Source organism: Oncorhynchus nerka, linkage group LG24 (genome assembly GCF_034236695.1).
Source record: "Oncorhynchus nerka isolate Pitt River linkage group LG24, Oner_Uvic_2.0, whole genome shotgun sequence".
In the NCBI taxonomy this organism is placed as follows: domain Eukaryota; kingdom Metazoa; phylum Chordata; class Actinopteri; order Salmoniformes; family Salmonidae; genus Oncorhynchus; species Oncorhynchus nerka.
Genome location: NC_088419.1, coordinates 92,915,698 through 92,928,207, shown reverse-complemented (window position 1 = coordinate 92,928,207; position 12,510 = coordinate 92,915,698). Strand labels below are relative to the sequence as shown.

At 47.3% G+C, this 12,510-nt stretch overlaps 1 protein-coding gene across 1 annotated transcript in view; it reads right to left on the bottom strand.

Annotated features, from left to right (window-relative positions):
* The window catches only part of dzip1l (DAZ interacting zinc finger protein 1-like), a 46,212-nt gene that overhangs the window by 14,048 nt on the left and 19,654 nt on the right, over window positions 1-12,510 (bottom strand). Inside the window, exons 6-12 of the mRNA XM_065009333.1 lie at window positions 5,123-5,284; window positions 4,342-4,476; window positions 4,108-4,170; window positions 3,888-4,028; window positions 3,737-3,767; window positions 3,437-3,511; window positions 3,226-3,359 (exon numbers count right to left, since the gene is read on the bottom strand). Of these exons, the coding sequence (XP_064865405.1) occupies window positions 3,226-3,359; window positions 3,437-3,511; window positions 3,737-3,767; window positions 3,888-4,028; window positions 4,108-4,170; window positions 4,342-4,476; window positions 5,123-5,284 (741 nt within the window). The remainder of the gene's footprint in view (window positions 1-3,225; window positions 3,360-3,436; window positions 3,512-3,736; window positions 3,768-3,887; window positions 4,029-4,107; window positions 4,171-4,341; window positions 4,477-5,122; window positions 5,285-12,510) is intronic.

Below are 12,510 nucleotides of genomic sequence, written 5' to 3'. Positions count from 1 at the left end.
GTGTGCGATAACAAGGGCTTTTTTTTCTAAACGAAATCGGCGAAACACAAAACAAAATTGAGCCTATATATATATATATATAAAATTAATTTCAATATCCTCCCTCTGACATTTAAAAAAAATATATAATGATGTACTTCTGAGTCTTTCCCTTTAAATCACCATAGAAACGGCCCCTCAACGTTGACTGACCAGGGTTAGAGAGAGAAAAAAAACGGAGATCTACAGAAGATAAATGGCGGCGGTATCAAGTTGATTTTGATTGGTCCAAAGTGCAGAAACACCTGTTACCACCTCCCAGTGACGAAATATGAAAGAGATGTAAACAGTATAGCTTCCGTCCCTCTCCTCGCCCCTACCTGGGCTCGAACCTGCACACATCAAAAACTGACACCCACGAAGCATCTTTACCCATCGCTCCACAAAAGCCACGGCCCTTTGCAGAGCAAGGGGAACAACTACTTCAAGGTCTCGGAGCGAGGGACGTTACCGATTGAAACGCTATTAGCGCGTACCCCCGCTAACCAGCTAGCCATTTCACATCGGTTACAGAAATACAACCAAGAGCTCGGCGGTCTAAACTAACAAACGTATTAATCAACCCAGTTCAGCAAAAGCATACTTAGGTTATAATATTGTAGAGAACAATCTAATGATTGATTGTATGTAATTCGTGATGACATTTAGACATTTATATTTCACTACATTCTAGAGCACTGAGAGAACACCCTATATACAGCGCATTCCGAACCCTTGACTTTTCCCAACGTTTTCTTTACAATACAGCCTTATTCTAAAATGGAATCAATTTTTTAAAATCCTCAATCTACACACAACACCCCATAATGACAAAGTGAAAACAGTTTTTTTGTCTAAATAAAAAACAGAAATACTATTTACATAAGTATTCAGACCCTTTGTGATGAAACTCGAAATTGATCTCAGGTGCATCCTGTTTCCATTGATCATCCTTGAGATGTTTCTACAACTTGATTGGAGTCCACCTGTGGTAAATTTAATTGATTGGACATTTGGAAAGGCACACACCTGTCTATATAAAGGTCCCACAGTTGACAGTGCATGTCAGAGCAAAAACCAAACCATGAGGTCAAAGGAATTGTCCGTAGAGCTCCGAGATAGGATTATGTCGAGGCACAGATCTGGGGAAGGGTACTAAAACATTTCTGCAGCATTGAAGGTCCCCAAGAACACAGTGACCTCCGTCATTCTTAAATGGAAGAAGTTTGGAACCACTAAGACTTCCTAGAGCTGGCCGCCCGGCCAAACTGAGCAATCGGGGGAGAAGGGCCTTGGTCAGGGAGGTGACCAAAAACCTGATGGTCACCCTGACAGAGCTCCAAAGTTCCTCTGTGGAGATAGGAGAACCTTCCAGAAGGACAACCATCTCTGCAGCACTCCAATCAGGCCTTTATGGTAGAGTGGCCAGATGGAAGCCACTCCTCTAAAAAAGCCACATGACAGCCCGCTTGGAGTTTGCCAAAAAGGCACCTAAAGGACTCTCAGACCACGAGAAACAAGATCCTCTGGTCTGATGAAACCAATATTTAACTCTTTCGCCTGAATGCCAAGCGGCACGTCTGGAGGAAACCTGGCACCATCTATGGTGAAGCATGGTGGTGGCGGCATCATGCTGTGGGAATGTTTTTCAATAGGCAGGGTTTCCAAGAGACTAGTCAGGATCGAGGGAAAGATGAACAGAGCAAAGTACAGAGAGATCCTTGATGAAAACCTGCTCCAGAAAGCTCAAGACGTCAAACTGGGGAGAAGGTTCACCTTCCAACAGGACAAACACCCTAAGCACACAGCCAAGATAAACTTAGGAGTGGCTTCGGGACAAGTCTCTGAATGTCCTTGAGTAGCCCAGACAAAACCTGGACTTGAACCCGATCGAACATCTCTGGATTGACCACATGTTCTCAATGGGATTAAGGTCTGGGGAGTTTCCATGGACCCAAAATATCAATTTTTTAATCCCGAGCCACTTAGTTATCACTTTTTCCTCATGGAAAGGACCTCCATCATGCTGGAAAAGGCATTGTTCGTCACCAAACTGTTCCTGGATGGTTGGGAGAAGTTGCTCTCGGAGGATGTGTTGGTACCATTCTTTATTCATGGCTGTGTTCTTAGGCACAATTGTGAATGAGTCCACTCCCTTGACTGAGAAGCAACCCCACACATGAATGGTCTCAGGATGCTTTACTGTTGGCATGACATGATGGTAGCGCTCACCTTGTCCGGACTAGCTTTTTTCCAGATGCCCCAAAAAATCGGAAAGGGGATTCATCAGAGAAAATGACTTTACCCAGGTCCTCAGCAGTCCAATCACTGTACCTTTTGCTGAATATCAGTCTGTCATCCAAAAGTCTTCACCTCACTGTGCGTGCAGATGCACTCACACCTGCTTGCTCCCATTCCTGAGCAAGCTCTGTACTGGTGGTGCCCCGATCCCACAGCTGAATCAACTTTAGGAGACGGTCCTGGCGCTTCCTGGACTTTGTTGGGCGCCCTGAAGCCTTTTCACAACAATTGAACCGCTCTCCTTGAAGTTCTTGATGATCCGATATATGGTTGATTTAGGTGCAATCTTACTGGCAGCAATATCCTTGCCTGTGAAGCCCTTCTTGTGCAAAGCAATGATGATGGCATGCGTTTCCTTGCAGGTAACCATGGTTGACAGAGGAAGAACAATGATTCCAAGCACCACCCTCCGTTTGAAGCTTCTAGTCTCTTATTTGAACTCAATCAGCATGACAGAGTGATTTCCATCCTTATCCTCGTCAACACTCACACCTGTGTTAACGAGAGAATCGCTGACATGATGTCAGCTGGTCCTTTTGTGGCAGGGCTGAAATGCAATAGAAATGTTTTTTGGGGGGATTCAGTTCATTTGCATGGTAAAGAGGGACTTTGCAATTAATTGCAATTCATCTGATCACTCTACATAACATTCTGGAGTATATGCAAATTGCCATCATACAAATTGAGGCAGCAGACTTTGTGAAAATGAATATTTGTGTCATTCTCAAAACTTTTGGCCACGATTGATGAGAGAGAGAGGGGGGACTATTTAATCCATTTTAGAATAAGGTTGTAATGTAACAAAATGTGGAAAAAAAGTGAAAAGGGTCTGAATCATTTCCGAAAGCAGTGTATTTCACTTTGTGGCTGACTTAATTGACTGAGTGATTGATTCAATACATGTACCTTTCTGAGCCCCATCTGCTCCAGCCTCTCCTCCAGGGTTTCCTCTAGTATGGGTCTGAACTCCTTCACCAAGGCGGGGTTCCTCCGGAGGGACTCCAACAGTCTACTCCTGGTCTCACCAGAGTCCTCCAGATCTATGAGATATCGAAGGATGTTGACTGTATTGTTCTATAAAAAGAAAACTAACAAAAGATACATGATTCATCCATACTTTCTTCCTCTTCTTCCTCCTCCTCCTCTTCCTCCTCCTCCGTGGAGTGTTGGAACGTTTGTTTGATGGGAGTATCTGACAGAAAACCATCACATTAAAATAGAACATATATATATAGTATATATCGCAACAACTACACCACACCAGTCATCCAACAGACTCCCATTTAGAGCGACACACAGAAGCATCCAGGGTCAACATCCCCCCCCCCCACAGTTCCCCAAGAGCTGCCTCTCTAGAACATAGTTTCTTGAATACAATAACAAAGTCTAGAATAAATAGGCCTGTGTTTTGTATTACCTGCCACTGTTCTTCTAGACATCTTGTTGATCTGTAATACAACCCTGATTAAAAACGCTCTCGACCAAGACGACAACTTAACATACTGCCGTAATTATAGATGGACAGCATCAACAACAACAGCATAGCGTTTGGTAGCTGATGATCATACCTTATCCTCCTGAGACCTGATGAGCCGGTCTTTCTGTTGGACCCTGGCAGACAGGGTAGTGACCTGTTGTTCTAGCCTGTGTCGGTCAGACCTGTGTTCTACAGACAGGGCCAGCTGCAACCTATCATTCTCACTCTGAAGCTGAGGAGGTCAGGAGGAGAATACTTTAGTGTCCGCTCCTCAACCCAACCCCCGACACACGCACAGACGTGCGTCTTACCTCGTCTCTCTCCAACACGTGCCTGTTCTGGATCTCTTTAAACCGTTTGTTCCACTCACGCTTCTGAAGGAGACGGACAGAGATAGAAAAAAAGCCAGTACCAACATGGATTTTTAGTTTAAGCTTTGTGTCAATTGTTCCGATTTCATGGCAACATGTCTTAATGGACCACATACTGACATCTCAGCTGGTGATTACATACATGCATACATACATACATAGATACATACATACCTGCTCAGACATCTTCTTCTTCATCATCATCATCCTCTTCTCTGCCTCTTCTCTCTGCTGCAGCTCCTCCTCCTCTTGATAGGAGCCCAGGTTAGAAACAGTCACTTCTTCTCTGGTCTGGAGCTCCTGCAGTTTCTGTCAAGTGAGTTTTCCCATCTTGTTAAGTCATGAGACAACACAGTAAGTAAAATAAAAAAACTGAACTTATTTTTATGTTTGGAATTAAGTATTTGTTTCAGAAGAATACATTGAGGAATAAAAATAAAAAAATATATATATATATATATTTTTAAAAAATGGCATCCGCTTTTTGGGGGGGAACAGAGGCACCGTTTGCTTCAGCAGCTCTGTTATTGTTTTTGTTTTGATGATGAAACGGATGAGAGGAGGGTACAGCAGTGGCGTGACAAAAACGTATTAAATAGCGGTACATATTGTGATGTTCTACTGTGCGTGCGATGATGTCAGAGCGGAAAGAAACCATGTTGGTTGTTGTATGCAGTAATTCACTTGTTGGTTGTAATATCCCAAACGGATGTGACTGTTTCACCATTAAGGATTATAGCTTCAAAGGCCATCGGAAAATGACTTGATACTGGTTTTGTGTGTTAGGCAAGCAGCAGGGGTGTGTGCTTGAGCTTTTGAAAACCGGCTCTTTCTTTACACTGTGGCGCCATCTAGTGGCTGGAAAGCACTACACCTTTGATTGACTTAACATCACTTTTACCACCACGCCACTAAGCCCCTGTTTTCATGCATTTAAAATGGGAATAGGACTCACAGCCTCGATGGAGGAGCTCCTGCTGGCCATATCTCTGAACTCCTGCAGGAACAGCTGCTTCAGGTCCCTCATTTCCTCATGAAACTTCTTCCTCTCCTCCTCTTTCCAGCTCTCCATCTTCTCTCTCTCCGAGGTCTCTTTCCTTCGCTGATCTTCCAGCTCCTGTTGGTTAAACCCATTGAAGCACTCATGAGAGACACCGCAGTATAGATATACATCTGGGATGGGGGAGGAACACAACAGCAACAAAAATCTGAACTCATCATGAGTGGCCACACCGGCTCGTTGGTCTGCACGTACCCACAACTATACCCACAACTATACCCACGTCTATACCCACGTCTATGCCCACACCTATACCCACATCTATGCCCACATCTATACCCACACCTATACCCACACCTATACCCACATCTATACCCTCATCTATACCCACATCTATGCCCACATCTATGCCCACACCTATGCCCACGTCTATACCCACATCTATACCCACATCTATGCCCACATCTATACCCACATCTACACCCACATCTATGCCCACATCTACATCTATGCCCACATCTATACCCACATCTACACCCACATCTATGCCCACATCTACATCTATGCCCACATCCATACCCACATCTATACCAACATCTATACACACACCTATGCCCACATCCATACCCACGTCTATGCCCACATCTACACCCACATCTATACCCACATCTATGCCCACATCTATACCCACATCTATGCCCACATCCATACCCACGTCTATACCCACATCTATACCCACATCTATACCCACGTCTACAGCCACGTCTACACCCACATCTACACCCACATCTATACCCACATCTATGCCCACAACTATACCCACATCTATACCCACATCTATGCCCACATCTGGACCCACAACTATACTCACATCCATGCCAACATCTATACCTACATCTATGCCCACACCTATAGCCACATCTATACCCACATCTATGCCCACATCCATACCCACGTCTATACCCACATCTATACCCACGTCTACACCCACATCTACACCCACATCTATACCCACATCTATACCCACAACTATACATTTACATTACATTACATTTAAGTCATTTAGCAGACGCTCTTATCCAGAGCGACTTACAAATTGGTGGATTCACCTTATGACATCCAGTGGAACAGCCACTTTACAATAGTGCATCTAAATCTTTTAAGGGGGGTTGAGAAGGATTACTTTATCCTATCCTAGGTATTCCTTAAAGAGATGGGGTTTCAGGTGTCTCCGGAAGGTGGTGATTGACTCCGCTGTCCTGGCGTCGTGAGGGAGTTTGTTCCACCATTGGGGGGCCAGAGCAGCGAACAGTTTTGACTGGGCTGAGCGGGAACTGTACTTCCTCAGTGGTAGGGAGGCGAGCAGGCCAGAGGTGGATGAACGCAGTGCCCTTGTTTGGGTGTAGGGCCTGATCAGAGCCTGGAGGTACTGAGGTGCCGTTCCCCTCACAGCTCCGTAGGCAAGCACCATGGTCTTGTAGCGGATGCAAGCTTCAACTGGAAGCCAGTGGAGAGAGCGGAGGAGCGGGGTGACGTGAGAGAACTTGGGAAGGTTGAACACCAGACGGGCTGCGGCGTTCTGGATGAGTTGTAGGGGTTTAATGGCACAGGCAGGGAGCCCAGCCAACAGCGAGTTGCAGTAATCCAGACGGGAGATGACAAGTGCCTGGATTAGGACCTGCGCCGCTTCCTGTGTGAGGCAGGGTCGTACTCTGCGGATGTTGTAGAGCATGAACCTACAGGAACGGGCCATCGCCTTGATGTTATTTGAGAACGACAGGGTGTTGTCCAGTATCACGCCAAGGTTCTTAGCGCTCTGGGAGGAGGACACAATGGAGTTGTCAACCGTGATGGCGAGATCATGGAACGGGCAGTCCTTCCCCGGGAGGAAGAGCAGCTCCGTCTTGCCGAGGTTCAGCTTGAGGTGGTGATCCGTCATCCACACTGATATGTCTGCCAGACATGCAGAGATGCGATTCGCCACCTGGTCATCAGAAGGGGGAAAGGAGAAGATTAATTGTGTGTCGTCTGCATAGCAATGATAGGAGAGACCATGTGAGGTTATGACAGAGCCAAGTGACTTGGTGTATAGCGAGAATAGGAGAGGGCCTAGAACAGAGCCCTGGGGGACACCAGTGGTGAGAGCACGTGGTGAGGAGACAGATTCTCGCCACGCCACCTGGTAGGAGCGACCTGTCAGGTAGGACGCAATCCAAGCGTGGGCCGCGCCGGAGATGCCCAACTCGGAGAGGGTGGAGAGGAGGATCTGATGGTTCACAGTATCGAAGGCAGCCGATAGGTCTAGAAGGATGAGAGCAGAGGAGAGAGAGTTAGCTTTAGCAGTGCGGAGCGCCTCCGTGATTCAGAGAAGAGCAGTCTCAGTTGAATGACTAGTCTTGAAACCTGACTGATTTGGATCAAGAAGGTCATTCTGAGAGAGATAGCGGGAGAGCTGGCCAAGGACGGCACGTTCAAGAGTTTTGGAGAGAAAAGAAAGAAGGGATACTGGTCTGTAGTTGTTGACATCGGAGGGATCGAGTGTAGGTTTTTTCAGAAGGGGTGCAACTCTCGCTCTCTTGAAGACGGAAGGGACGTAGCCAGCGGTCAGGGATGAGTTGATGAGCGAGGTGAGGTAAGGGAGAAGGTCTCCGGAAATGGTCTGGAGAAGAGAGGAGGGGATAGGGTCAAGCGGGCAGGTTGTTGGGCGGTCGGCCGTCACAAGACGCAAGATTTCATCTGGAGAGAGAGGGGAGAAAGAGGTCAGAGCACAGGGTAGTGCAGTGTGAGCAGAACCAGCGGTGTCGTTTGACTTAGCAAACGAGGATCGGATGTCGTCGACCTTCTTTTCAAAATGGTTGACGAAGTCATCTGCAGAGAGGGAGGAGGGGGAGGGGGAGGAGGATTCAGGAGGGAGGAGAAGGTGGCAAAGAGCTTCCTAGGGTTAGAGGCAGATGCTTGGAATTTAGAGTGGTAGAAAGTGGCTTTAGCAGCAGAGACAGAGGAGGAAAATGTAGAGAGGAGGGAGTGAAAGGATGCCAGGTCCGCAGGGAGGCGAGTTTTCCTCCATTTCCGCTCGGCTGCCCGGAGCCCTGTTCTGTGAGCTCGCAATGAGTCGTCGAGCCACGGAGCGGGAGGGGAGGACCGAGCCGGCCTGGAGGATAGGGGACATAGAGAGTCAAAGGATGCAGAAAGGGAGGAGAGGAGGGTTGAGGAGGCAGAATCAGGAGATAGGTTGGAGAAGGTTTGAGCAGAGGGAAGAGATGATAGGATGGAAGAGGAGAGAGTAGCGGTGGAGAGAGAGAAGGTTGGGAGCGCGATACCATCCGAGTAGGGGCAGTGTGGGAAGTGTTGGATGAGAGCGAGAGGGGAAAAGGATACAAGGTAGTGGTCGGAGACTTGGAGGGGAGTTGCAATGAGGTTAGTGGAAGAACAGCATCTAGTAAAGATGAGGTCGAGCGTATTGCCTGCCTTGTGAGTAGGGGGGAAGGTGAGAGGGTGAGGTCAAAAGAGGAGAGGAGTGGAAAGAAGGAAGCAGAGAGGAATGAGTCAAAGGTAGACGGGGAGGTTAAAGTCGCCCAGAACTGTGAGAGGTGAGCCGTCCTCAGGAAAGGAGCTTATCAAGGCATCAAGCTCATTGATGAACTCTCCGAGGAACCTGGAGGGCGATAAATGATAAGGATGTTAAGCTTGAAAGGGCTGGTAACTGTGACAGCATGGAATTCAAAGGAGGCGATAGACAGATGGGTAAGGGGAGAAAGAGAGAATGACCACTTGGGAGAGATGAGGATCCCGGTGCCACCACCCCGCTGACCAGAAGCTCTCGGGTGTGCGAGAACACGTGGGCGGACGAAGAGAGAGCAGTAGGAGTAGCAGTGTTATCTGTGGTGATCCATGTTTCCGTCAGTGCCAAGAAGTCGAGGGACTGGAGGGAGGCATAGGCTGAGATGAACTCTGCCTTGTTGGCCGCAGATCGGCAGTTCCAGAGGCTACCGGAGACCTGGAACTCCACGTGGGTCGTGCGCGCTGGGACCACCAGATTAGGTGGCCGCGGCCACGCGTGTGGAGCGTTTGTATGGTCTGTGCAGAGAGGAGAGAACAGGGATAGACAGAAACATAGTTGACAGGCTACAGAAGAGGCTACGCTAATGCAAAGGAGATTGGAATGACAAGTGGACTACACGTCTCGAATGTTCAGAAAGTTAAGCTTACGTAGCAAGAATCTTATTGACTAAAATGATTAAAATGATACAGTACTGCTGAAGTAGGCTAGCTGGCAGTGGCTGCGTTGTTGACTTTGTAGGCTAGCTGGCAGTGGCTGCGTTGTTGACACTACACTAATCAAGTCGTTCCGTTGAGTGTAATAGTTTTTACAGTGCTGCTATTCGGGGGCTAGCTGGATAGCTAGCAGTGTTGATTACGTTACGTTGCGTTAAAAGAACGACAATAGCTGGCTAGCTAACCTAGAAAATCGCTCTAGACTACACAATTATCTTTGATACAAAGACGGCTATGTAGCTAGCTATGTAGCTAGCTACGATCAACCAAATCAAACCGTTGTACTGTAATGAAATGAAATGTGATACTACCTGTGGAGCGAAGCGGACCGGGTTGTTGAGTGCGGAAGTTCTATTCGGTAGACGTTGGCTAGCTGTTGGCTAGCTAGCAGTGTCTCCTACGTTAAGGACGACAAATAGCTGGCTAGCTAACCTCGGTAAATTAAGATAATCACTCTAAGACTACACACTCTAAACTACACAATTATCTTGGATACGAAGACAGCAAAGACAACTATGTAGCTAGCTAACACTACACTAATCAAGTCGTTCAGTTGAGTGTAAAAGTTTCTACAGTGCTGCTATTCGGTAAACGGTGGACGTTTGCTAGCTGGCTAGCTGCTGGGCAGATAGCAGTGTAGACTAGGTTAGGACGACGAAATACGATAATTACGCAATTATCTTTGATACAATGACGGCTATGTAGCTAGCTAAGAAGAAATTGCTAAGATTAGACAAATAAAACCGTTGTACTATAATGAAATGTAATGAAAAGTTATACTAGCCTGCGGACCGAAGTGCGGATGCGACCACTCGCTCCAACCCGGAAATGTGGGTATAGTTGTGGGTATAGATGTGGGCATAGGTGTGGGTATAGTTGTGGGTATAGATGTGGGCATAGATGTGGGTATAGATGTGGCTATAGGTGTGGGCATAGATGTAGGTATAGATGTGGGCATGGATATGGGTATAGTTGTGGGTACAGCCACATCTATGCCCACATCTATACCCACAACTATACCCACATCTATACCCACATCTATGCCCACATCTGTACCCACATCCATGCCCACATCTATACCTACATCTATGCCCACACCTATAGCCACATCTATGCCCACATCTATACCCACAACTATACCCACACCTATGCCAACATCTATACCCACTACTATGCCCACATCTGTACCCACAACTATACCCACATCCATGCCCACATCTATACCTACATCTATGCCCACACCTATAGCCACATCTATGCCAACATCTATACCCACAACTATACCCAACATCTATGCCCAACATCTATACCCACTACTATGCCCACATCTATACCCACTACTATGCCCACATCCATGCCCACATCTATACCTACATCTATGCCCACACCTATAGCCACATCTATGCCCACACCTATGCCCACATCTATGCCCACGTCTATGCCCACATCTATACACACATCTATACCCACATCTATACCCACATCCATACCCTCATCTATACCCTCATCTATACCCACATCTATGCCCACATCCATGCCCACATCTATATCCACATCTATGCCCACATCTATTCCCACATCTATACCCACATTTATGCCCACATCTATACCCACATTTATGCCCACATCTATGCCCACATCTATGCCCACATCTATGCCCACATCTATACCCACAACTATACCCACATCTATACCCACATCTATACCCACATCCATGCCCACATCTATGCCCACATCTATGCCCACATCCATACCCACATCTATGCCCACATCTATGCCCACATCTATGCCCACATCCATACCCACATCTATGCCCACATCCATACCCTCATCTATACCCACATCTATACCCACATCTACACCCACATCTACACCCACATCTATACCCACAACTATACCCACATCTATACCCACAACTATACCCACATCTATGCCCACGTCCATACCCACGTCCATACCCACGTCTATGCCCACATCTATACCCACATCTATACCCACATCTACACCCACATCTACACCCACATCTACACCCACATCTACACCCACATCTACACCCACATCTATACCCACGTCTATGCCCACATCTACGTCCACATCCACGTCCAATCTGCCTGTATTGGAGGGGGAGTACTGTCCTGAATCCGCCTGTATAGGAGAGATAGTACTGTCCTGAATCTGCCTGTATAGGAGGGGGAGAACTGTCCTGAATCTGCCTGTATTGGAGGGGGAGTACTGTCCTGAATCAGCCTGTATAGGAGGGGGAGTACTGTCCTGAATCTGCCTGTATAGGAGGGGGAGAACTGTCCTGAATCTGCCTGTATTGAAGCGAGAGTACTGTCCTGAATCTGCCTGTATTGGAGGGGGAGTACTGTCCTGAATCTGCCTGTATTGGAGGGGGAGAACTGTCCTGAATCTGCCTGTATTGAAGCGAGAGTACTGTCCTGAATCTGCCTGTATTGAAGCGAGAGTACTGTCCTGAATCTGCCTGTATTGGAGGGGGAGTACAGTCCTGAATCTGTCTGTATTGGAGGGGGAGAACTGTCCTGAATCTGCCTGTATTGGAGGGGGAGAACTGTCCTGAATCTGCCTGTATTGGAGGGGGAGTACTGTCCTGAATCTGCCTGTATAGGAGAGATAGTACTGTCCTGAATCTGCCTGTATAGGAGGGGGAGTACTGTCCTGAATCTGCCTGTATAGGAGGGGGAGAACTGTCCTGAATCTGCCTGTATTGACTGTCCTGAATCTGAGGAGTACTGTCCTGAATCTGCCTGTATTGGAGGGGGAGAACTGTCCTGAATCTGCCTGTATTGGAGGGGGAGTACTGTCCTGAATCTGCCTGTATTGGAGGGGGAGTACTGTCCTGAATCTGCCTGTATTGGAGGGAGTACTGTCCTGAATCTGCCTGTATAGGAGAGATAGTACTGTCCTGAATCTGCCTGTATTGGAGGGGGAGTACTATCCTGAATCTGCCTCCATTGAAGCGAGAGTTCTATCCTGAATCTGCCTGTATTGGAGAGACAACTGTCCTGAATCTGACTGTATTGGAGGGGGAGTACAGTCCTGAATCT